Below are 26079 nucleotides of genomic sequence, written 5' to 3'. Positions count from 1 at the left end.
AGCACGGTAAATTGTCACAACTTAAAAGCAAGCACAAGTTAAAAAGTGACACTTGTCACAACTTTAGAGGTCACATAATTTTTGTGACTTAAATCTCTAAAACGGCTATAATTTGTTAACGGTAACTTATTTCAGAAAATCAAAAGCACCAACGGGTCGAGCATTTACGGGATGCAACAACATTTACCGTAATTCCTGGGCAGTATGATCCTGATAATTTTAGTAGATTGATAGCTTCAAGAGGGGAGATTCGTGATAGACAAGTTCACGAGGCATTAAAGAATGACTTGGTTGAGCATTTATGGGCAAGGTCAAGGAGCTCGGTTGAAAATTAACATTTTTATAATTTTACATTATGTGTGTGATTTTCGTTGCTTATTTTCATCCGTGTATTTCATATTTTTAATTTATGTCTTTTAATTCATGTATTTCGTATTTCACTAATTTTTTATATTAATGTGAAAATGTATTAGTTGACGTATTTTTGTTCGATTAATAATAATAATAATAAACATATTTTACAAACTTTAATAATAATTAAGTGTGTAAATAGGAGAGAGAATATATGGTGGGGTATATGTAAGTAGGAGAGAGAAAATGGGAAAGAATACTCATTGATGTTTGAAATATTTAAGAAAGAGGATAAGTAAAATGATGGAAATAGTGGAAAGTGATGTGGAAGAAAGAGAGTGTAATGTGTCAAGTGGAGGAAAGGAGAGAGAAATTGGGAAAGGATTGTAGCTTCCTCTTGAATGCTGGTACTCTAACAACTCGGCTAATATCTTATACAATATTACAATGATAAACAGTTCACACTTTTCAATAATTATTGGTTATTTAAATTTACAAGAATTGTATATTATACTTGTAGTCACCTTATAGTTACTCACACTAATTAATCTAATGTTGAACATAACTCGGCCTTAAATATAAAGGATCTGGATCCTCAAATTGAGTTCATCTATATCCTCGAATTGATCAAATTTCAAATAATCAAATTGTAAAGATTTATGTGAATTAGATCCATTACTGAATGTAATCTCTCCTTTAAATTTAATCGAAATATTCTGAGCCAAAATTGATTTAATAATAAACTTAATGACCCGAAGTCCACCCAACTCAATATTTTACCTAAATGAGCCTATTTAGAATACGACTCAAGTTCAACGAGCTTAGATATAGCCTAATCCAAATATAACTTAATTGATTACAAAACTGAATTGATTAGACCAGGATACAACTTTAACTTCAACTCAAATTATCTCAATCCCGCTCAAGTTGGATTAACTCAATTTGGAAATAAACCGACTTGTAATCGGTCAACTTGAACCCACCCTGTGACCCGAATTGACAACTAACCGGTTATTTTGGCAACAAGCCAACAATGAATTTGAATGGATAACAGGAGAAATCGTTGGTAAGACCATAACAGTCTCGTATTTTCAAATAAAAAATATAGAATTTGAATTATTTTCAAAAATTCAGTTGTTATTGTAGACTTTCCATCACTCTTTTAAGTCTTTCGTGGCATGTTTGTTGGTATTGACTGAATTTTCTTCAATCTTTAAATTCCTGATCTCAATTCCAAACTGCTCTAACGAAACAAAGCAAACCCAAAAATGGGGATATCCAAAAAGCCAGTCAAATATGCTGTGGTAAGCAAAATGAAGCAAACTGTTGTACATTCTTTGTTTTTTCATGTGATTATCGAGTTAACTAACTGGTATTTTATATTGAATTGGGTTTATCAGATAGATGCATTTACTGATTCAGAGTTTAAGGGTAATCCTGCTGCTGTTTGTTTACTAGAAGAGGAAAGAGAAAGTGAATGGCTTCAATCAATTGCTGCTGAATTCAATATTTCTGAAACTAGTTATCTTATTCCTCTTCCTGTTTCTCATTCCCCACATCCCAGATTTCATCTCCGTTGGTTTACTCCTGTTACTGAGGTTTGACTTTTCGTCCTTCACAGTCCACACCTCATTTTCTGTATTGTTTGTTGGGTTTTAATCTATTGCTTTTGTATCATTTTAGTTCTTCGGTTTATCTTTGATGCTATGCACATACTTTCACTTTGACTACTATACTGCTATACGAATTGATAGTTTCTCCATTTTGTTACTTATTCACTATTTATATACTTCACTTTGACTGACTTTGATGATCGATAGGTAAAGGACATATATTGTCACGTGTCATCTTTTTTAATTCGCCGACTAATTTTGATGATTAATGATTAAGGAAAGATACTGTATAGTAATGTATTGATTGAAATAATATTTTGACAAGTGTTAAATGAGAAGTGTTGCAACTTGCAAGTACGGAAAAAAAAGTGTGTTATTAGAGCATGGTATGTACCAACTACCAAGTACCAACCACACTCATATTATTTTTATATTGGTTCATTTGGTGACTTGGAGAGTTGGAGCTCCTTAAATGAGCCAATAAGTTAAAACATAGTCTTGAATTGGTTGCACCATGTGTGTAGGGTAAAAATACCCTAGACACGCGGCCTAATCAGTGAGGGACACATGTCATGGACAGATCCAACATGAACCACTCACCAGCTGACACGTGTCAGCCTTAGATATCAGCTAGAATTACGGCCTTAAAGGCCCAATTCCCGAGAAAGTCGCAAAACGACGCAACCTATTAGGTCAGAATGACCTAATAAGCACGTATTCCCATGACCCTACAAATAGGGAGATTTCCCCCATTTTAGGGACACGTTCATTTATTACACTACCCTACATTCTCTCTTATTAGAGAAAACACATGATCTCGGAATCCGAGAAAATCTCACTTTACTTTTCCACACTCTTACATTCTCCGAACCCTTTCTAACTTGATCGTCAAAGGCGGAGCTCCAACCACCCGGAGTCTCTGTTGTTTTGCAGGTATAGGCCGCACCGGACCAGTCTTCGAGCTGTAACTCCCCCGAGGGACTAAAAACACCAAAAACATTTGGCGCCATCTGTGAGGAGAGTACCTCTAAGATGGTTCAAGTGTCTGTACCACCACCTGAACCCAACCGGCTTGGAACCGATGGGGTGGTCTATTCAGACCAAGATAAGGACAACAACTGTGAAGTCGAAACCCGAGTGGGCCTTGATGGGTCACTGCTCTCTAAGCACATACGTTCCAGAGATAAGCTGGAACGAGGCAACACTGAAGTTGGTACCAACAAGACTGCTGGACCACCGCCTGGGAACACCCAGGCGGCGCGTGGTCAGGCTCCAATCATCCGAGACGAGTTCATGCAGTTCATGATAAGTTTCAAGGGTGAAATCAAGGACCTGATCAACAAGAGGACGGTTGGCTCTAGCAAGGGTCAGTTGACCAAAAAGACTCCTCAAGTTGAGAGGAGAAAGTCAGTCAGAGACAGGAAGCCTACTCCACATCCAAAGGAGAAGACTACGCTTGCCATTGACTGGTCCAAAATCTTTCTGCCCTTGACGGGTAAAAGGAAGGTCATCTGAGCTGTTCAGTCGGATGGCAGCAAGAAAACCTTCTCCGATGCTCGACACATCATCGAGCACAACCGTAGCCTGCAGCCGTCTAAGTCAGCCTCTGCATCAAGCTTTCCAGACAGCTTCAAAAATACATCTACAAGGAATTCTCAATCCTTGCATGGGAGCCATACATGCGGCAAGTCCGTCCATACTGGCCCTCAGATGATTGGGACAGTCTCGTATGTGCCTCAGACGCTATTTTGGGTAAAAATACCTATCTATGTGGACCAATCAGAGAGGGCCATGTGTCAAGCCTGGACAAGTCCACTTGGGCCAATTACCAGCTGACACGTGTCAGCCTCAGATCAAGGTCAGAATGACCTAAGAGAGGGCACCTTTCCCAATGACCCTATAAATAGGGAGATATCTCCCTATTTTTTGGGGGACATTCAATCATTTATTACACCTACCCTACATTCTCTCATATAGAAAAAACACTTGATCTCGGAATCCGAGAGGATCCCACTTTACTTTCCGTACCTTTTACCTTCTTCAAACACGTTCTAACTTGATCGTCGGAGGCGAGCTCCAACCAACCGGAGTCTCCGTTGTTTTGCAGGTACAGGCGAAGTCGGACCACTCTTCGAGCTGTAACTCTCCCTAGAGACAAAAACACCCAAAACATTTGGCGCCGTCTGTGGGGAGAGTATCTTAAAGATGGTTCAAGAGTCTGTACCACCTCCTAACCCCAAGGATCATCAACCGGAGGTCTTTACAGACCAGGAGGATGATGATCCTCAGGTCGAAACATATGTGGCCAAAGATGAGTCACTCATTTCAAGGCGCATCTGTTCCAGAGATAACTTGGAACGAGGTTACATCAAGGCGGGTACAAGCAGGCCCCCTGGGCAGCTGGAAGAGGAAACCCAGACGGCAAGAGGTCAGGCTCCAGTCACCAGAGACGAGCTCATGAAATTCATGAAAGTTTCAAGGGTGAGATCAAGGACCTGATCGAAAATAAGACGGTTGGCTCTAGCAAGGGTCAGTCAGCCAAAAAATCTCCTCGAGTTGCGAGGAAGAAGTCAGTCAGGGACAGGCAGCCTACTCCACATCCCAAGGAGAAGACTACGCCTGCCATTGACTGGACAAAGATCCTTCTGCCCCAGACGGGCACAAGGAAGGTCATTCGTGTTGTTCAGCCGGATGGAAGCAAGAAGACTTATACCGATGCTCGACGTGTTATTGAGCGAAATCGGAATCAGCAGCTGTTTGAGTCAGCCTCTATCTCGAGCTTTCAAGACAACTTCAAGAATACATTTGTGAGGAATACTCAATCCTTTTAAGAGAGCCAGACAGGCGGCAACTCCGTCCGCTCTGGCCCTTAGATGATTGGGAATGCCCCGTACGTACCCCCTATGGTATACGGTCCGTATTCTCTTCATTTCATGCAGCCGGCCCTATTTGGGGGGCAGGCAGCATATAATGTCCAACCTTTGGACTGGCAGCTCCGTCTGCTCGAACTTGGTGAACAAACTTCTGCGTTCACCAAGGAAATAACCGAGGCGCACAGCCGGCCAAGGTTAAAAATGTGTTGGTAGGTGCCTATGATGGTACCTCCGGAGTACCACCTCATGGCCTACTCCAACCTTATGCACATGCAGGGGCTGGAGGATGCTATGTGGTGTCGTTGTTTCCCGGCTACCTTGAATGGCATAGCCCATCAATGGTTCGGCAACCTGCCAGCCGGGTGTATTGACAGCTTCAGGAAGCTTGCTTTCATGTTTGCCTCCAACTTCTCAATGAACATTCCTGCCAAGAAAACAAGTCTTGACTTGAGCACCATACGGCAGGGAGAGAGAGAAGGGCTTCGCTCCAATGTCAGACGATTCAATCTGGTGAGAATTCAAATTCAAGGACTGTCTGACAAAGTAGCCTATACAGACTTCTTCAAGGGTCTGAAGGATGGGTCGACCTTTAAGTTCGACCTTGTCCGAAAGAGGGTTTTCACCCTTTAAGAGGCATTGATAGAGGCGGAGAGCTTTATTCAAGCTACCGACCTTTGCTTGTCTAGCCATCAGTCGGACTCTAAGAAGTCTGACAAGCAAAAAGAGAATCGGTCTTCTCAGCCAGCTCAGAAAGTTGAAGAGAGAAAAAAGAGAAAAAAAGTTTGGGCGGTTGATGAGCCTAATCAGCCATCCAAAAAAAAAGAAAGAATTCAAGCCGTACGTCTCTCGGTACGAATTCAATAAAGACTGCCACTCCATCTTCATGGAGATAAAGGACCGGTTGACCATTGAGAAGCCGAATCCGATGAAGAGTTCTGTTCAGTCGCGGAACAAGAATAAATACTGTCACTTCCATGAGGAAGTAGGCCATGACACCAACGACTGCTATAGCCTCAAGCGGACGTTGGACCTTCTGGCTGACAAGGGCTTGCTGAAGTCCTATGTCTTGAATTCCAAAGCGGCTTCCAAGACGAATCCGGGGCAGTCGTCTAAGACTGTCTAGTCTACTAGTAGCTCGGATACCGACCAGTGGTGGCCAGACCATTCGGGGCACCAAGGATCATCTGAAGAAGATGATCTACTCGATTGATGATGGACATGCGTCTACCAGTGGAACATTTCCAGACGTCCTCATCACTGAGAAGGTTCGGGGCAAAGTCCGCTGGCTGCATGTCAACTTAGTCGTCATTGAATGTAAGGTCGCCAAGTTGGTCGGATCCTTATACACACGGGTAGCTCCTCTGATCTCATCAGCTACAAGTGTCTGTCTAACCTGAGCTATAAGTTGGACAACCTACGCGACGTCTCCCATCCACTAGTTGGCTTTGGTGGAGGGGTCGTGCACCCAGTCGGACAAATTGATCTACCCATCCGGTTGGAGCAGAAGGGAAAAGGGCGATATATGATCGTCCGGTTCTTGGTGGTTAAGGAGCTGACTGCCTATAACATCATTCTTAGCCGACCCACTCTAAACGAGTGTAAGGCCGTTATCATCCCAGCTCTCATGCTGCTCAAGTATGAAAAGGATGATGGCTCTGTTGGCTCCCTCAACGGGGATCAGAAGACGGCAAGGGAGTGTTATCTCTTAGACGTCAAACCAACGACTGCTGTAACCGGTCAGCCGAAGGAGCCAATAGACCTTGACGATGTCAAGGACCCTGATTCACCCCCTCCAGCAACCGCAAAGAAAAGAAAAATTGATCAGCTGATGGAGGTGAAGAAGGAGAAGAAATAGCAATCACTGACCGGGGAACGGTCAGATAATCTCCTCTGGACGACAGCCGTCTAGAGCGAACTGTTAAGGTGGGGACGACTGTTTTTGAAAGGTTGGGTGCAGACTTGCACCTCCTGTTGAAAGAATTCAAAGACATTTTTGCCTTTGAAATGGAAGAGATGCCAGACATCAGCCTGGATCTTGTTGTCCACAAACTCGTCGTGGACCCTAAAAAGAAGCCTATCCGGCAAAAGAAAAGAAATCATGGCGAAGAAAGAAGTCAGGCGGCAGCTGCTAAGGTAAAAAAGCTGTTACACGCCGGGTTCATTCGGCCATGTAACTTCCCTGATTGGGTTACAAACGTGGTGCTTGTAAAGAAGCCGAATGGTACTTGGCGCATGTGTGTAGATTACACTGACTTGAACAAGACATGTCCAAAGGACAGTTACCCACTTCCAAAGATTGACAGTCTAGTCGACTTTACAGCCGGGCATGCCTTGATGTGTTTCACGGATTCCTACTCCGGCTTCCACCAGATATCCTTGTGGAAAAAAGATCAAGAGAACACGGCCTTCGTCACTGATCAGGGGTTATTATGTTATACAGTGATGCCGTTTGGCTTGAAGAATGCGCCGGCTACTTTTCAACGGATGATTAATACAGTCTTCATTAATCAGATTGGGAGGAATGTAGAGGCATATATTGATGACATGATAGTCAAATCTAAGTTACGGACGGATCATCTTGCTGATCTCCGAGAAACCTTCACCATACTCAGGCGGCATAAGGTCACATTAAATCCCAAAAAGTGTGTTTTTGGTGTTGAGTCTGGGAAGTTTCTTGGATTCCTGATTGATCAAAGGGGGATAGAGGCTAACCCCGAGAAGATATAGGCGGTGGTTGACATGAAGTCACCCCGCATTGTTAAGGAAGCCTAGAGGCTTACCGGTTGCCTGGCTGCGCTTGGGAGATTCCTTAGCCGGTCAGGCGACAAATGTCTTTACTTCTTCCAAGCAATCAGGAAGAACACTAGATTTGAATGGGGAGATAATACTGAGGCGGCCTTTCAGAAGTTGAAAGAACATCTGCACTCCTTGCCAAGGCTTGCTAGCCCTTTACCAAAGGAGATGCTTTACATGTACCTAACCGTCTCAGATCATGCCCTCAGTTGCCTTTCTCCTTGCTGAGCGAGACGAAATTCAGCTCCTGTTCTATTTCATTAGCCATGTTCTCAGAAATGCTGAACTCCGGTACCCCATGGTTGAAAAATTTGGTCTTGCTCTCTACATGGCTGTTAAGAAGTTAAAGCCTTACTTCTTGGCACATCCGGTTGTAATCTATACAGATCAACCCCTCAAGCGGCCAATGACAACCTTGGAGTCATCCGACAGAATGCTCAAATGGGCTATTGAAATGTAAAGTCTTGAAATCATCTACGAACCAAGAAAGGCAGTGAAGGGTCAGGTGTTTGCCGACTTCATTGTCGAAATGACAAGGCCGGTTGCTTCGGACAACCTTGCTCGGGTTTAGAAAGTGTATGTAGACGGGAGCTCTACTATGAACGGCTGTGGTGCAGGCATAATCTGTCAGTCTCCGGAAGGAGATAAATATGAATACGCACTACGATTCAAGTTCCAGACCTCAAATAATGAGGCGGAATATGAAGCCCTGCTAGTCGGTATCCGCATGTGTAAGGCGGCAGGGGTAACAAAAATTGATGCCTGCTCAGATTCTCAGCTGGTCGTTAGCCAATACCATGGTGATTATGAAGCTACCCATCCGGCAATGATCAAATACTTGCAGGCGGTCAAGGTCGGGACACTTGAAGAATTTCATCTAAGTCAAATGCCCAGGTCTGAAAACAACCAGGCGGATGCTTTGTCAAAGTTGGCATCCTCCGTCTCCTATGATACGCCTCGGTCAGTCTTCTGGGAAGTTATGGAAAAACGGAGTAAATCTGACGATGAGCCCGTTGGAGTGCTTGACCGAATCTCTACCTGGATGGATGGCATCCGGGCATACCTTATAGACGGCACGCTTCCTGATTCACCCCATAAGGTGGCCGTATTAAAGAAGCGTGCTGAAAACTTCGAGATGAAAGACGAAGAGCTTTTCAAGGCGGGTTTCCTAAAACCTTTGTTGAAGTGCGTTACCCCAGAAAAGGGGAAAGAAGTACTCGAAGAGTTGCACTCGGGATATTACGCCTCTCACAAGGCGGCAGATCCCTGGCTGTTAGGACCAGGCGACAAGGTTACTTTTGGCCCACTCTTGAGGCAGACGCCATGGAGATGGTCAGAAAATGTGATAAGTGCCAAAGGTTTGGCAAGCTCATCCATTAGCCCGCTCCCAGTTGCTAAATGGGGCATGGACATTCTAGGTCCTTATACGCTTGCGCCAGGCGGAAAGCCTATATTCTGGTAGCTGTGGATTATTTCACCAAGTAGGTTGAGGCAGAAGTGGTGAAAGACATCAAGACAAAGGATGTCATCTCTTTCATTTGGAAGAACATCATCACTCGGTATGGGGTACCTATGTTTATGGTGTTTGATAATGGCCCTCAGTTTGAGACGCCTTAGTTCAAGACTTGGTTGGGAGACCAAGAGATCTCACATTGTTTTGCATAAATCGGCCGACCCCAAGCAAACGGCCAGGATGAAGCCTTCAACAAACTCATCTCAGACGGCATCAAAAAGAAAATTGAAAGAGCCGGTGGTTTATGGGCTGAAGAGTTAATTCATGTCCTATGGGCCATCCGGACAACTGAAAAAGGGGCAACCGGTGAAACCCCATTTCTCATGGTTTACGGTGCTGAAGCCGTCTTGCCCATCGAGCATTATGAGCCGACTCTACGAATCATGCTATATGATGAAGAAGCAAACTGGGAGGCCATGCGGCTAGCATTGGACTCACTCCCGGAGCGCAGGGGCAATGCCGCCTTGTGCCATGATATTTACCGTCTAAGAATGACCCGTGCCTACAACAAAAGAGTGCACAAACGACCCTTGAAAGTTGGGGACTTTGTGTTACGAAAGATGGAGGCAACCGATAGGGCCAATGAGCAGGGAAAGCTAACTCCTAATTGGAAAGGCCCCTACCGGATCTATGAGGAAGTGAGAAACGGCACCTACTGCCTGGAAACTCCAGACGGCAGGCGGCTGCCCAGAACTTGAAATGAGACAACTTGAAAAAGTACTACTTCTGAGATTTGTAAATTTTTGTAAATGAAAAGCCTATCAATGAAAAAAGTTGCCTTTTGTTTTCAAACTTGTTAATTACCTCGTATACATACATGCGTAATGATGAGTTACCGCTTGCGCAATGCACAGACGGACAACTAATGAATTAAACTAAGTTAAAAACTTAGTGGCTAAACTAATGTTCAAACTATGAGGCCAATTGCCGGATGCTATCTTATTTTATAAATTCGTTTGATCCAACATGAGTAAGGCGTCCGGCAACGCCCATTCAAGTGGAATCGTCGCAGAGAGTATCTCCCAATAGGGTAACCAAGTGCTCTACGTATCCATGCAGACGGCAAAGATTGAACGACCTAATTGGTCAACTCATAGCTGTCTGACCAAAATAGTCTAAAGAATGATTAAGCTTAAAAGCCGGATGTCCAATGACATCAGCCAGTTGATAACTGAAGTTCTAATTTAGATTTTTCAACGAAATTGTACTAGTCCACCCAATGGGGCAAACGGATAAAGTGCAATGGATTGCAGGTACCCCAAGCTGTCTGGGGGCCATTTGTCAGGCGGACCATTTGTCTCCTGCCTTCTCAAGTGCCTGGCGGCAATTGGCCCCTTGCCTTGTCAAAAGACAGTTTAACTGGATTACGAATAACCCAGACGGAGGTGAAGGGCTATGGTACAGCTAACTCTCCCGTTGGGTAAACGGCTACAAACTGGTTTTGTGGACGGCTGTGTACTTGGTTTGGGGCAATCACCACTCTGATTGATTGTCATAAGAACATCTCATACTCCTTAAAGCATCAAAAGTTCCCAAGTCAATCAATCAAATAAGTATTGAAACCAACCACACAGCCGCCAGGGGCAAGAGTAGCCGGTATACTGACTGTCGCATGCTTGAAAAAAGATAGGCAAAAATTGCAAAATTTAAGTGCAAAAATTGAAACAAATTCATCAAACCGACTCAGTTGCCAAATTTCATTCAAAACCGGTCAAGGCCGGGTAATATTGTTAACCGGATAGACATCCGGAAGAAAAGAAATAAAAATTGTTACCCGACTCCTTAGTCGGTAAAAAACAAACATACTCGGCTCACAGGCCGGAGAGAATAAGATGGCATATTGCCGCAGAAAATACAAGGGAGTCTGCTCCGGCTGGTCCTGGCCGGCTGAGAGGTTCGCTTCGTTTTGCCCAGCTGGGACTTGCTCACCCTGGACTTGATCAGTCTGGACTTGATCAGCCTGATCCGCAGCCGACTCCTCCTCATCATATGAAACCTCAAAGCCTTGCTCTAAGGCCCATGCCTTAAAAGGAGGCGGAGCCTGCTCATTCAACACTTGAGCATCACACACCGCAGTGGCGTAATCATATCTCAGCTTGAAGACCTCAAACTTAATGGTTGGGTGGAGCAGTCTCCAGGCAATCCTCATACGGGCTTCAGTGTCCCGCTCATTCTCAGCAACCAACCGACTTTGGTCCTTGGCAATCTCTTCTTGGTGCTGGTTCCTCAGCTAAATCCCAGCCGGCTGACATCTTCCCTTAACTTGGTAATTTCCTGATGAGCCCCCTCCAATGCCTTGAGGTTTGATTGGGAATTTTTAAGCTCCAGCTCAAGCTTGGATACCCGGTTGTTGGCGGCGTCATTAGTAGACGTCAAGTTTTTAATCATCTCCTCCTGTTGCAACTCTACTGCTTTAATTTCAACGTCACACATTATTTTACTATATTCAGCAGAGTTGAGAGCTTGGGTGGCCCTCTGTTTAGCATCATTTACCTCTTCCTGCTTCCGCCTGAAGGGGACCCTCAGCCCGTCTACCCTCAGCATTGTCTGAAAAGGGGTCAAACGGTTAGCAAAACACTTGAAAATATTAAAGGAAAAAGAAGGAAGTACTAAGTAAATACTAAGTTACCTCAGCCAACAGGCCCTGGATTATGTCGAAATCCACCGCCTGCACATCAGTCACATAATTCTTCGCTGACCTCAGAGACCTGACCATCCTCTTGGCAAACGCTTGGACGTCAGGCGGCCATGAGGGAGCATCTGCACCAAAAGAAATACTTGGTGAGAAAGCAGCACAGGCGGTACCCGACTCATGCCGACTGCTCATCGAACCTCCAGACGGGCTGACCCGAGTCTTGACTCGCATAAAGTCAAGCGGCCAAGGGAGTTCGATTCGTGTCTTACCTTGAGTGTGAAGCTGGGAGGACTCTACCCCTTCAGCCATTGTAGTGCCGCTGCAACATTGAGTGGCTCGCCACTCTTCGATGCCGTAGAGGCATCCGGCTGTTTCCCAGCAGCTTGCTCAGAGCTTTCGCTCAGAGCTTTTAACATAGCCGGGCCTTTGCCCCCGGTTGTGGGTCGATCTGGGTTGGCTGAAAAGGTGGAGTGAGGAGGATTCTTCTTTGCCGTCTTAGCCAGAGTTTTGTTTAGCTCATCCCCCGGCCGCTTGAACAGCTTTGTAATGGAGCGGGTAATTGATTTGTTCCCACTCTGTAAGTGAAAAGCAAGAGTTACAGCCGGCAAATTCCCAAATTAAGAGAAAGGGGTACAACCGGTAAATAAATAAGTTAATGCAAAAAAGCTAGAAAGCATGGCAGGTGGTCTTACCCCATTCTTCTTAGCCTCCTTGGCCTCCAAGGCGGCTCTCTTCTCTAGTAGCTGCTCTTTCCTCAGCTGAGCAGCCGACTTTGCAAGCGTTTTGTTTGGGTCAACCATGTTCCGTGCGTCTTCTGCAAAAAAAGAAAGGAAACAGTTGGATAAATAGATCAATAAAACAGTAAAGACATTAATATAGACGACAAATCTACCCTGTGGGAACATGGTGCTAAGCCCCCAGGTGGAAAGAAAGGCCTCACCCTTCAAAAAATCTGGATGGGGTATCCATTTCTTTGGAACAATTATATGGGTTCCATCCTCTAGGGGCTCAGTCGTAGTCTCAAAGAACTCGGGCTCCATTATTTATTCGTAAGCCCTAGACGGAATGTGGGGGAGGGCGCATTTCTTCCCAAGTAAAGCCGGATCCTTATTGTACCGGCGTAGGAACCGGTTGTTTCCTAATTTGGGCGAGGAGATCATGTAAAAGTTCTCCTTCCAGCCGGTCAACTTGGACGGTTTGTCCAAGGATATCAGGTATTGTGGATGGGTGGTTAGTGTGTACCATGCCTCATACCCACCTGGTGCCCGGCTCATGTAGTGCATATGAGCAAAGGCTGCAAAACTTGGCTCTATATCTTGAAATTTGCAGGCGGCGATGTAACTAAGTATATTAATCCATGAATTTGGGGTAATTTGCCAGACTCCTAAATCATACCCCTTTAAAATTTTCTTAATACCCCTGTGGAGGGGAAAACGAAGGCCGGCTCTAATCACGGCTTCATAACAGCCAAAGCAGTTGTCGGCGTTTTCAATGTTATCTTCCCAGGCAATCGTCGCCTCAGTAGGCGGAACTTCTATTCTCCATCCTTTCCCAACCGGATGAGCATCCGCAAATGCTCGAAAGCTACCCCTCATGGTAGCAAGATCTCTAGGAAGCATCCTAGTCTCTAAGGGATTTGGCAGGACTGGCCCTCTAACCGGCTACTGGTAGTCAGCCGCAATATCTCTTGATCAGAGCCCGATGCTTCTGATTCGGATCGTTCAGTGGCTTCCTCTCCGCCAAACTCCTCTTCATCAGAGCCTTGGGAAGAGCCAAACTCCTGCATAGACACAGACACGGAGGGATTCGGGGATGAGCAAAGCAGGTCCGAATGTCCAGAAAAGGCACCCCCGATTCTAGATTCAACTATACTAGGAGACCGGCTGAAAGACATAGGAGGTGTCGTGTGCGTCGATAGAGAGTCCATTTTTATTTTGGAAGTCTAAGTACACAAACGGGAAATTATAAAGGCTTGAAGAGAGTAGAGGCGGTTACCTTTAGCTTAACTCTGGAAAATCTGAAAACTGCTACTAACAGTGACCGAATGTGTTCCTCAAAAACGCAGACGGAAACTTGAAACTCGCTATAGGTGGGGGCAGAGTCTCTCTCTCTAGAATTCTCTCTCTCTCTCTAAGAAGTAAAAGTGATTTGAGTAAAGTGAGGGGAAAAGAGGGGGGTAAAATCCTATTTATAGAGGGGTAAAATAGGGGCATCCCTGTCACACCTCAAAAGGTGAACAATCTTTTTACTGTTCACCACTCCCGGAATGCAGCGTGTCACAGGCACCACGTGGCGCTACCTTTGAGGGGCAAATGTTTTGGGTAAAAATACCCTATCTATGTGGACCAATCAGAGAAGGCCACATGTCAAGTCTGAACAGGTCCACTTGGGCCAATTACCAGCTGACACGTGTCAGCCTCAAATACCTTCTGGAACTGCGGCCTTCAAGGCCCAATTCCCTAGAACGCCGTAAAACGGCGCATCCCACCAAATCTAGGTCAGAATGACCTAAGAGAGGGCACCTTTCCCAATGACCCTATAAATAAGGAGATATCTCCCCATTTTTTGGGGGACATTCAATCATTTATTACACCTACCCTACATTCTCTCACATTAGAGAAAACATCTAATCTTGGAATCCGAGAGGATCCCACTTTACTTTCCGCACCTTTTGCCTTCTCCAAATACGTTCTAACTTGATCGTCGGAGGCGGAGCTCTAACCAACCGGAGTCTCCGTTGTTTTGCAAGTACAGGTGTAGTCGGACCACTCTTCGAGCTGTAACTCTCTCGAGGGACAAAAACACCCAAAACAGACGCCATACGGGCAATATGTCCCACCATTCATGCAGCGGTCCTCTTCGGAGGACAGACGACACACAATGTCCAGCCCCTAGACTGGAAGCTCCGTCTGTTCATACTTGGTGAACAAACCTCTGCGTTCACCAAGGAAATAACTGATGCGGCACAACCGGCCAAGGTTAAGAATGTTTTGGTTGGTGCCTACGATGGTACCATAGGGATCACCTCATGGTGTACACCAACCTTATGCACATGCAGGGGTTGGAGGATGTTATGTGGTGCCGATGCTTCCCGGCTACCGTAAAGGGCATAGTCCAACAATGGTTTGGTAACCTACCAGCCAGATGCATTGATAGCTTCAGGAGGCTTGCCTTCCTATTTGCCTCCAACTTCTCGATGAACACCCCTTCCAAGAAAACTAGTCTCAACTTGAGCACCATACGGCAGGGATAGAGAGAAGGACTTCGCTCCTACGTCAGACGGTTCAATCTGGTGAGAATCCAGATACAAGGGCTGTTTGACGAGGTAGCTTATACAGACTTTTCAAGAGTCTGAAGGATGGGTCAACCTTTAAGTTTGACCTCGTTCGGAAGAGGGTCTTCACCCTCCAAGAGGCGTTGATAGAGGCGGAGAGCTTTATCTAAGCAACCGACCTCTGCTCGTCCAGCCATTAGTCAAACTCCAAAAAGTCTAACAAACAAAAAGAGAGTCGGTATGCTCAGTCGGCTCAGGAAGCTGAAGAGAGCAAAAAGAGAAGAAGTCTGAACGGTTGATGAATCTGATCAGCCTTCCAAAAAAAAAGAAAGAATTCAAGCCGTACGTCTCTCGGTACGAATTCAATAAAGACTGCCACTCCATCTTCATGGAGATAAAGGACCGGCTGACCATTGAGAAGCCGAATCCAATGAAGAGTTTTGTCCAGTCACGGAACAAGAATAAATATTGTCACTTTCATGAGGAAGTCAGCCATTACACCAACGATTGCTATAGTCTCAAGCGGACGTTGGACCGTTTGGCTGAGAAGGGGGTGTTGAAATCTTATGTCTTGAAGTCCAAAGCGACTGTCAAAACGAATCCGGAACAGTCGTCCAAGATTGCCCAACCTACTAGTAGTTCGGACACCGACAAGGACCCGATCTACACCATAGCAGGCGGATTCGCCAGTGGTGGCCCGACCATTCGGGGCACCAAGGATCATCTGAAGAAGATGATCCACTCTATCGATGATGGCCAGGCGTCTGCTAGTGGTACTTTCCCAAACATCCTCATCACTGAGAAGGATCTTGGCAAAGTGCGTCGGCCGCATGACGACCCGGTTGTCATTGAATGTAAGGTCGCCAACCAACTGGTTGGTCGGATCCTTATAGAAACGGGTAGCTCCTGTGACCTCATTAGCTACAAGTGTCTGTCCAAGCTGAAGTATAAGCTGGACAACATGCGTGACGTCTCCCATCCTCTTATAGGTTTCGGGGGAAGGGTCATGCACCCAGTCGGACAAATTGATCTACCCATGCGACTGGGGGAGCTAGGACAAATTGGTGGTTGAAGAGCTCACCGCCTATAACATTATTCTGGGCCGACCCACTCTGAATGAGTGCAAGGCCGTCATCATCCTAGCTTTCATGTTGTTAAAATATGAAAAGGATGATGGCTATGTTGGGTCCCTGAACGGGGATCAGAAGACAGCAAGGGAGTGTTACCTCTCAGACGTCAAACCAACAGCTGCTGCCGTTGGTCATGTGAAGGAGCCAATAGACCTTGACGATGTCAAGGACTCTGACTCAGCCCCACCAGCAGCCAGAAAGAAAAGAAAAGTTGATTCAACTGGTGGAGGTGAAGAATGAGAAGAAATATCAATCACTGACCGGGGAATGGTCAGATGAACTCCGTCCCCAGCCGGCTGGCGATCACACTGATATTCCTCTAGATGAAAGCCGTCCAGAGCGAACTGTTAATGTGGGGACGATTGTCTTTGAAAGGTTGGGTGCAGACTTGCACCTTCTGTTGAAGATATTCAAAGAAATCTTTGCCTTTGAAGTAGAAGAGATGCCAGGCATCAGCCCGTATCTCACTATCCACAAACTCGCCATGGATCCTAAAAAGAAGCCCATCCGGCAAAAGAAAAGAAATCACGGCGAGGAGAGAAGTCAGGCTGCAGCTGCCGAGGTCAAAAAGCTATTAGACGCTGGGTTCATTCGGCCATGTAACCTCCCTGACCGGGTTGTAAATGTCGTACTTGTGAAGAAGCCGAATGGTACCTGGCGCATATGTGTAGATTACATTGACTTGAATAAGGCATGTCAAAAGGACAGTTACCCCCTTCCAAAGATCGACAGCTTGGTCGACTCTACAGCCGGGCATGCCTTGATGAGTTTTATGGAGCCTACTCAGGCTTTCACCAGATCCCTGTGGAAAAAAGATCAAGAGAAGACGGTTTTCGTCACTGATCAGGGGTTATTCTGCTTTACTGTGATGCCGTTTTGCTTGAAGAATGCGCCTGCTACTTTCCAACGAATGATTAATACTGTCTTCATTAATCAGATTGGGAGGAATGTAGAGGCGTACATTGATGGCATGATAGTCAAATCCAAGTAACAGACGAATCATCTTGCTGACCTCCGAGAAACCTTTACCACGCTTAGGCGGCACAAGGTCATGCTCAATCCCAAGAAGTGTGTCTTTGGTGTTGAGTGTAGGAACTTTCTTGGATTCGTGATTGATCAAAGGGGGATAGAGGCTAACCCCGAAAAGATACAGGCGGTGATTGACATGAAGTCACCCCGTACTGTCAAGGAAGTTCAGAAGCTCACCGGTTGACTGGCGGTGTTGGGAAGATTTCTTAGTTGGTCAGGTGACAAGTGCCTCTATTTTTTCCAGGCGATCAGGAAGAAGACAAGGTTTGAATGGGGGACAATGTTGAGGCGGTCTTTCAAAAATTGAAAGAACATTTACACTCTTTGCCAAGGCTTGTTAGCCCCCTGCCCAAAGAGACGCTTTACATGTACTTAGCTGTCTCAAATCATGCCCTTAGTGCCGTTCTCTTTGCTGAGAGAGACGACATTTAGCTCCCTGTCTATTTCATTAGCCATGTATTTAGAAATGCTGAACTACGGTACCTCATGGTTGAAAATTTTGGCCTTTCTCTTTACATGGCTGTCAAGAAGTTAAAACCTTACTTCCTGGCACATCTGGTTGTGATCTACACAGACCAACCTCTTAAGCGGCCAATTACAACCTTGGAGTCATCCGGTAGGATGCTCAAATGGGCTATTGAAATGCAAAGCCTTGAAATCACTTTCGAACCAAGAAAGGCAGTGAAGGGTCAGGCGTTTGCCGATTTCATTGTCGAAATGACAAGGCCGGTTGCTCCGGACAATCCTGACCAGCTTTAGAAAGTGTATGTAGACGAGAGCTCTACCATGAACGGTTGTGGTGCAGGCGTAATCTGTCAGTCTTCTGAGGGGGACAAGTATGAGTACGCACTACGGTTCAAGTTTCAGGCCTCAAACAACGAGACAGAATATGAAGCCCTGCTAGCCGGTATCCGCATGTGTAAGGTGGCAGGGGTAACAAAAATTGACACCTGCTCTGATACACAGTTGGTCGTAAGCCAATACCATGGTGACTATGAAGCCACCCATCCGGCAATGATCAAATACCTTCAGGCGGTCAAAGCTGAAGCTGGGACACTTGAAGAATTCCATCTGAGTCAAGTGCCCAGGTCTAAAAATAATCAGGTGGATGCACTGTCAAAGTTGGCATCCTCCGCCTCATGTGATACGCCTCTGTCAGTCTTCTGGGAAGTTATGAAAAAACGAAGTATAACTGAAGAAGAGCCCATTAAAGTTCTAGACCAAAGCTCTACCTGGATGGATGGCATCCGGGCATATCTTCAAGACGGCACGCTGCCTGACTCACCACAAGAAGCGGTTGTCCTGAAGAAGCGAGCTGCAAACTTCGAGATAAGGAACGGAGAACTCTTTAAGGCGGGTTTCTTAAAGCCGTTGTTGAAGTGTGTTACCCCAGAAAAGGGGTAAGAAGTTCTCGAAGAACTGCATGTGGGATACTGTGCCTCTCACATAGGCGGCAAATCCCTTGGCTGTCAGGACCAGACGACAGGGTTATTTTTGGCCCACTCTTGAGTCAGATGCCATGGAGATGGTAAAAAAAATGTGACAAGTGCCAAAGATTTGGCAAGCTCATCCATTGGCCGGCAACTGATTTGACATCAATCCACAACCCAGTCCCGTTTGCTAAATGGGGCATAGACATTCTGGGTCCTTATACGCCTGCACCAGGTGAAAAGCGATATATCCTGGTGGCTGTGGATTACTTCACCAAGTGGGTGGAGGCAGAGGCGGTTAAGAGCATCAAGACAAAGGATGCCATCTCTTTCATTTGGAAGAACATCATTACCCGATTTGGGGTACCTATGCCCATGGTGTTTGATAATGGCCCTCGGTTTAAGGGATGAAGCCTTCGACAAACTCATCTCAGATGGCATCAAAAAGAAAATTGAAAGAGCCGGTGGTTTATGGGATGAAGAATTAATTCACATCCTATGGGCCATGCAGACAACTGAAAAAGGGGCAATCGGTGGAACCCCATTTCTCATGGTATATGGTGCTGAAGCCGTCTTGCCCATCGAACATTATGAGCCCACTCTACGAGTCATGCTGTATGATAAAGAGGCAAACTGGAAGGCCATGCGGCTAACATTAGACTCACTCCTGGAACGCAGGAGCAATCCCGCCTTGCGTCATGAGATTTACCGTCTGAGAATGATTCGTGCCTATAACAAAAGAATATACAAACGACCCTTGAAAGTTGGGGACTTTGTGTTACGGAAAATGGAGGCAACCGGTAGGGCCAATGAGTATGGAAAGCTAACTCCTAATTGGGAAGGCCCCTACTGGATCTATGAAGAAGTAAGAGACGGCACCTACTGCCTGGAAACTCCAGACGGCAGGCGGCTGCCTAGAACTTGGAATGTAGACAACTTAAAAAAGTACTACTTCTGAAACTTGTAAATTTTTGTAAATGAAAAACCTATCAATGAAAAAGTTGCTTTTTGTTTCCAATTGCTTTATATATACATCCGCAACAATCTACTACCGATTGTGGAAATCACAGATGGTCTATTGAATAAATAAGCTAGGATAAATACCTAGTGGCTAACCTGAAACTGAGGCCAATGGCCGGATGCAAATTTATTTTATAAGTTCGTCTGCTCCAATATGAGTATGGCGTCCGGCGACGCCCCTCTGGGTGTTATCGTCGCAGAGGGCATTCTATCGTTTGCTCTACCAGCATATGCAGACGGCAAAGATTGAACGACCTAATTGGTTAACTCATAGTTGTCTGACCAAAATAGTCTAAAAGAATGATTAAGCTTAAAACCGGATGTCAAGTGACATCAGCCGGTTAATTACTGAATTTCTCTGTTAGACTATTCAACGAAGTTGTACACGTCACCCCAATGGGGCAGACGAACCAGGTGCAATGGATTACAGGCACCCCTGACGGCCTTTAAGCCGTCTGAGGACCATCAAGCAGGCGAACAATATGTTCCCTATTCTATTAACTGCCAGGCGAAAAGTTCCCATCTGGCTCACAAATAAATGATGCGAATGCAACAAAAGGGGAAAATAAGGCTTTGATCCAGCCTACTTCATGGTTCGGTAAAACGGTTAATTATTGATTCTGTGGACGGCTGTGTATTTGGTTTGGGGCAATCACTACTGTGATTGATTGACTTAGGAACATTCTTTGAACGGAGGCGGTGCTTGCTCCTTCAAAACCTCAACATCATACACCGCTATGGCGTATTCATACCTCAGCCGGAGATATTCAAAGTCAGACCCTGGGTGAGCAAGATCCCAAGCCAGCCTCAGGCGGGTCTCAGTGTCTTTCTCATTCTCAACGAACAGCCGGTTTTTCTCTTTTGACAGCTCCTCTTGATGATTGTTCCTCATTTCAACCATCTCCACTTTGAGCCGACTGTTCTCTTCCTTTAGCTGGAGGTTCTCCTTGTCCGCTGCATTACCGGTTGCAGCTTCGAGTGACTCGCCACTCTTCGACGCCGTAGAGGCGTCCGACAATTTCGCAGACAGCCTGAGCTTTTGCTCTAGGCCTTAAGTACAGCCGGGCCCTTTCCACCGGTTGTGGGGTGTGTAAGGTTCGGCTGAGCAGAAGAAGTTGGTCGGGGTGGGTTTTGTCTCACCTTAGCCGGGGTGTTCTTTAACTCGTCCCCAGGCCGCTTGAACATCTTGTTGATGGATCGGGGGATGGGCTTGCTGCCACTCTGTAAAACCAAGCAAAGGGGTTACAGACGGCATATGAAAATAATATATGACAATTACAAGAAAGCATGGCAGGCGGGCCTTACCCCGTCTTGCTTGGCGTCCAAAGTCACGTTTCTCCTTTCCAACTGCTCCTTCCTCAGTTGAGCAGCCGGCTTGGCAGGTGTCTTTTTAGCATCCACCATTTCCAAAGCTTCTTCTGCAGACAAAAACCGGCTGGTTAGTTACTTTACAACAAGTTAGTTAAAAACAAACATTAAGAAAAATAGCAGTCGGAACAAATTACATACGTCTCTTAAATATGGTGCTAAGACCACAGGCGGGGAGAAACGCCTCATCTTTCAAAAAATCCGGATGAGATACCCAATTTTTGAGTACAATTATGTGAGTCCCATCATCCAAAGGTTCGGTGGTATTCTTAAAAAACCCCGACTCTATTATTTGCTCCCAAGCCCTGGAAGGAATGCGAGGAAGGGCACACTTTTTACCCAGCAAAGCCGGGTCCTTATTGTACCGGCGAAGTAACCGGTTGTGGCCCAAAGTGGGCGAGGAGATCAAGTAGAACTTCTCCTTCCAGCCGGTCCACTTCGAAGGCTTGTCCAATGTCATCATATATTGCGGATGTGTTGTCAAAGTGTACCATGCCCTAAATCCGCCTGGAGCCCAGCTCATGTAATGCATGTTAGCAAAGGCCTCAAAGCTAGGCTCAAGGTTTTGGAACTCATAGGTGGCTATATAACTTAAGATATTAATCCACGAATTAGGGGTGAATTGCCAGACGCCTAACTCATACCCCTTCAAAATTCTTTTTATTCCCCTGTGAAGAGGGAAGCGGAGGCCGGCTCTAATCACAGCCTCGTAGCAGCCGAAATAGTTATCGGCGTTCGCAATATCATCTTCCCAGTCCACCGTTGCCTCCGCAGGCGGTACCACTATGTCCAAGCCGTCCCCTATTGGGTGTTTATCTTTAAAACTTTGAAGTTACCCTCCAAGGTAGCAATGTCCTTAAGGGACATGCCCGCCTGTGTAGGGTTTGTCACAGATGGCCCCCTGACCGCTGACCGGCTGCTGATAATCAACAGCAACATCTTCTTGGTCAGAGCTGGAAGCCTCTGAGCCGGATCTATCGGCGACCTCTTCGCCGCCTGACTCTTCGTTTGAATTATGGACGCAGGCGGACTCTTTGCCGCCTGACTCCCTCAAGATCCCATCATTAGGAGTGTTCGGGGTGCCACCCGGGGAAGAACCTACTTGCTCATCTGACCCCTCATACTCCCCATCCAGGGTAACTTCGTCGGCGGGCACTTCCAGAGCACGCCGTCTCCTTAGCTTGGTAGCCGTTTGCTTTGTTCTAGCCATTGTGTCCTGCATAGACACAGAGACGGAGGGATTCGGGGATGAGCAAAGTCGGTCCAAATGTCCAGAAAAGGCACCCTCGGTTCTAGACTCAGCCGTACCAGGAGACGGGCTGAATGACCTAGGCAGTGCCGTGTGTGTCGATGGAGAGTCCATTTTATTTGAAAATGTATGCATACAAACGGAAAAACGTAAAAAGCTAGAAGAGAGGAGAGGTGGTTACCTTTTACTTAAGCTCTGAAACTCTGAAAACAGCCTCAGACGGTGACCGATTGTATGCACTGAAAAAGCAGGCGGAAGCTTGAAAAATCACTGCAGGTGGAATCAGAGCCTCTCTCTATAGAAAAGTTCTCTCTTCCTCTCTCTAGACTTAAAAAAAGGGTCAAAGATGGGGGTGAAGGAGGGGGGTAAAAACCCTATTTATAGAAGGGTGAAAACGGGGGTATCCCCGTCACACCTCAGAAGGTGAACAGTCTTTTTACTGTTCACCACCCGCAGGGAGACGCGTGTTACAAGCGCCCCGTGGCCTGCCTCGTCACCCCTGTGAAGGGCAAATGTTTAGGGTAAAAATACCCTAGACACGTGGTTTAATCAGAGAGGGACACCTGTCAAGCCTGGACAGATCCAACATGGACCACTCACCAGTTGACACGTGTCAGCCTCAGATATCAGCTAGAATTACGGCCTTCAAGGCCCAATTCCTGAGAAAGCCGCAAAACGGCGCAACCCATTAGGTCAGAATGACTTAATAAGCACGTATTCCCATGATCCTATAAATAGGGAGATTTCTCCCATTTTGGGGACACGTTCATTTATTACATTACCCTACATTCTCTCTTATCAGAGAAAACACATGATCTCGGAATTCGAGAAGATCTCACTTTACTTTTCCGCACTCTTACATTCTCCGAACCCTTTCTAACTTGATTGTCGGAGGCGGAGTTCCAACCACCCGGAGTCTCCGTTGTTTTGTAGGTACAGGCCGCACCGGACCAGCCTTCGAGCTGTAACTCTCCCGAGGGACTAAAAACACCCAAACCACCATGTATATGGTATAACTGTTTGTACAGTAGAAATTCTATTGTCGTTTGCCCGTGGGAATGTTCATAATTGTTATGAACCATAATGTTTTGTTAATTTCTTAGTAAGAGTTTCAGTCATTTGCAACTTAATTTGAAAATAAGAGAGATTAAAAAAAAGAAAAATTTGGTAGGATATTAGAAAATTTGAATGACTATACAGAATAATCACTTTTGGCCCATGTAGCTAACCCCATTTATGAGATTAAGACTTTGCTTGGTTGATTAATTGACTTTTATAACTCCGCCCCAGTCCCAAACTAGGATAAAGGATGAGGGTTACGGTAGGCCAGCCAGTGTAAAACTTTGTCACATCGCTTAACATGAGTCACAATGATTGAGAGTAGTACTAGCATGAGTGACCTCCTAAGAAGTACTCTTGTTAGTTCAAGTAGCCGACTCCACTTATGGAATTGAGGTATTCAAGCGGAAGAAGAAGAAGGAGGTTGACTTTGATCTGAATTTCTCTATAAGATGAGATTATGGAAAATGCTTGTTGATTTTTTTTTCTTAGTGGCTCAGTCAAAAGTTTGTGATGGTGGAATATGTTTTGGGTCCTAGAAACTATGAACTTGTTAGCTTCTTTTGAAATTAGTGGGCAAATGCATTTTTGGTTCCTTAAATCTTTGTTGTGTGTATTTAGTGAGATAAAGGTAGGACAAAAATAATTACTCCGTATAATATAAAGATTCTTTAATGTCTAAATAAAATAACTAATGTCAAGACTCTGAAGAAAAAGTATTATGGGGATAACTTGCTTTTTGAATGGTTTTTCACTATGATGTTCTACAGAATTGAAAAAAAGAGAAGGATCATTTGAGAGCTGGAAGCACTTGTAAACAAAATTGTGGTCTGCTGGTCCAACGTGGGCTAACGGAACTGATCATATAGTAACTGTTTGCTGAACTTTGCAGGTGGAACTCTGTGGCCACGCAACCTTAGCAGCCGCGCACTTTTGTTTGACATCCGGTTTGGTAAAGGAGAATACAGTAGAATTTTCAACACTGTCTGCTGGAATCTTGACAGCCCAGAAAGTTATTGAACCAAAAGAGTCTGCCTCACTTATGTCTGATAAAGGTGAAGTGGAACAACCATTCTTGATTGAATTAAATTTCCCCGCTATTGCAACATCTGAATGCAATTTGAATGAGACCTCGTCTATATCAAAAGTATTAAGCCCTGCTTCTGTGATTGACATGAAGAAGACTGCTTCAGATGATCTCTTTGTATGTCAAAATTTCAAATTCTGTTCATATTCCAATATAATTATAATAAAGGGGCTGGGTAGTCTTATTTTTATCAGTACGTCAAAACATTGCATACCCTGCTCGTTAAGGTGGCTGCAGTGATACTTTTGCAATGTTTGGATTTTTCTTATTGGAAAGGAAAATGATTAATTTCTTAGTGTTTCTTAGGTCGTCTTGCCATCTGCAAAAGCTGTTACAGATACACAAGTTGACTTTGAGGAAATCAAAAAATTCCCTGGTCGGGGTTTGATCATATGTGCAGCTGCGCCATCTGAATCTGGGTTTGATTTTGTTAGTCGATTCTTCTGCCCAAAGTATGGCATCGATGAGGTATTATGCTTTCAAGTTTGTGTATTTTCTTTCAGAAAGAGTTCATGTTTCTGAATTTTTTAATGTGTTGTGTTAGCTTATGTGTTCGATTTTTTCAATATCAGTTGCTTTGTATATCCTGTATCTTCTGTAATTTTGGGGCTGGAGTCCTTCATGATATAATTTTCTGTAGAATTGTACAGAATAAGTGGTATCCGTAGTTCATCAAGAAAAATGTAATCTAAGAATAATTACTGAAACTAACAGAATTCACTTGTAATCCAGGATCCAGTTTGTGGTAATGCACATTGTGCTTTAGCATACTATTGGTCCAAGAAGACGGGGAAGTCTGATTTTACTGCATACGCGGTATACATCCTACAATCCTAGCTCTACCACACCACTATCCCCACCTTTTTTTTTTTTTTTTTTTTTTTTTTAATTTTTTTTATCCCCACCCCTTAACTGTGATCGCCATATTCTTCATCTTACTATCTGCATCTGTCTTACTATCTATAACAGGCATCATCTCGGAGCAGGGTTGTGAAGCTGCACATAGATGAGCAGAAGAATAGAGTTAAACTCAGGGGAAACGCTGTTACTGTGATGGAAGGCTCTGTTGTAGTGTAAACTTGAAGGTGTCTGTCAGTTGAACCGGATTATGAATGAATAAGCTATTTGATGGCATTTGGAAATGTTTTATTTTTTAAAGCAATAAGATTCAAGGGCCACTATTGATAACTACAATGGACTAATTTTGATTGCACAACTTTACACCAAAAGGATACACATACCTTTTTAATCATACAACAGCATACATACATACATTATTCTTGCACACATGCCCTCAGCCCCTCATTGTTCAGTTACCCACTTTTCGTTAGTCATACTTCTCAAAGTAATCGATAATATAAAGAATAACCTGATAATGACTAGAATTCAAAATGATCTAGACTACCTCATCCTTAAACATAAATGAAAGTATATACGAAAGTTAAAGTGACTCAATTTGAATTTAACTCGATAGTGAAAATGATCGGATTTTAAATGTAACTTAAACCGTAATGATTCATGGGAATAAGATCCATTACTAAACAAGATTAGACCTTTGAATTTAACCAATATGATAATACGAAGTCTGATTCAAGCTAAAATTGACTCAATATCAAACATGACTAACCCAACAATTTCTCCATTTTAATCGATTG

The 26079-nt window shown here is 44.9% G+C and overlaps 1 protein-coding gene across 1 annotated transcript; it reads left to right on the top strand.

The window, feature by feature from the left end:
* Positions 1-1525: 1525 nt before the first annotated feature.
* On the top strand, positions 1526-25609 carry LOC145572258 (uncharacterized). The gene is made up of 6 exons (XM_081631252.1): positions 1526-1655; positions 1752-1949; positions 24230-24541; positions 24731-24892; positions 25157-25240; positions 25394-25609. The coding sequence occupies exons 1-6, from the start codon at positions 1620-1622 to the stop codon at positions 25499-25501; spliced, it is 900 nt and encodes a 299-aa protein (XP_081487378.1). The 5' UTR covers positions 1526-1619; the 3' UTR covers positions 25502-25609.
* Positions 25610-26079: the final 470 nt, after the last annotated feature.

The sequence above is a fragment of the Chenopodium album genome, chromosome 12 (genome assembly GCF_948465745.1).
Source record: "Chenopodium album chromosome 12, dcCheAlbu1.1, whole genome shotgun sequence".
In the NCBI taxonomy this organism is placed as follows: Eukaryota; Viridiplantae; Streptophyta; class Magnoliopsida; order Caryophyllales; family Amaranthaceae; genus Chenopodium; species Chenopodium album.
The sequence above is the reverse complement of the archived record's forward strand: the minus strand, read 5'-3'. Positions and strand labels throughout refer to the sequence as shown.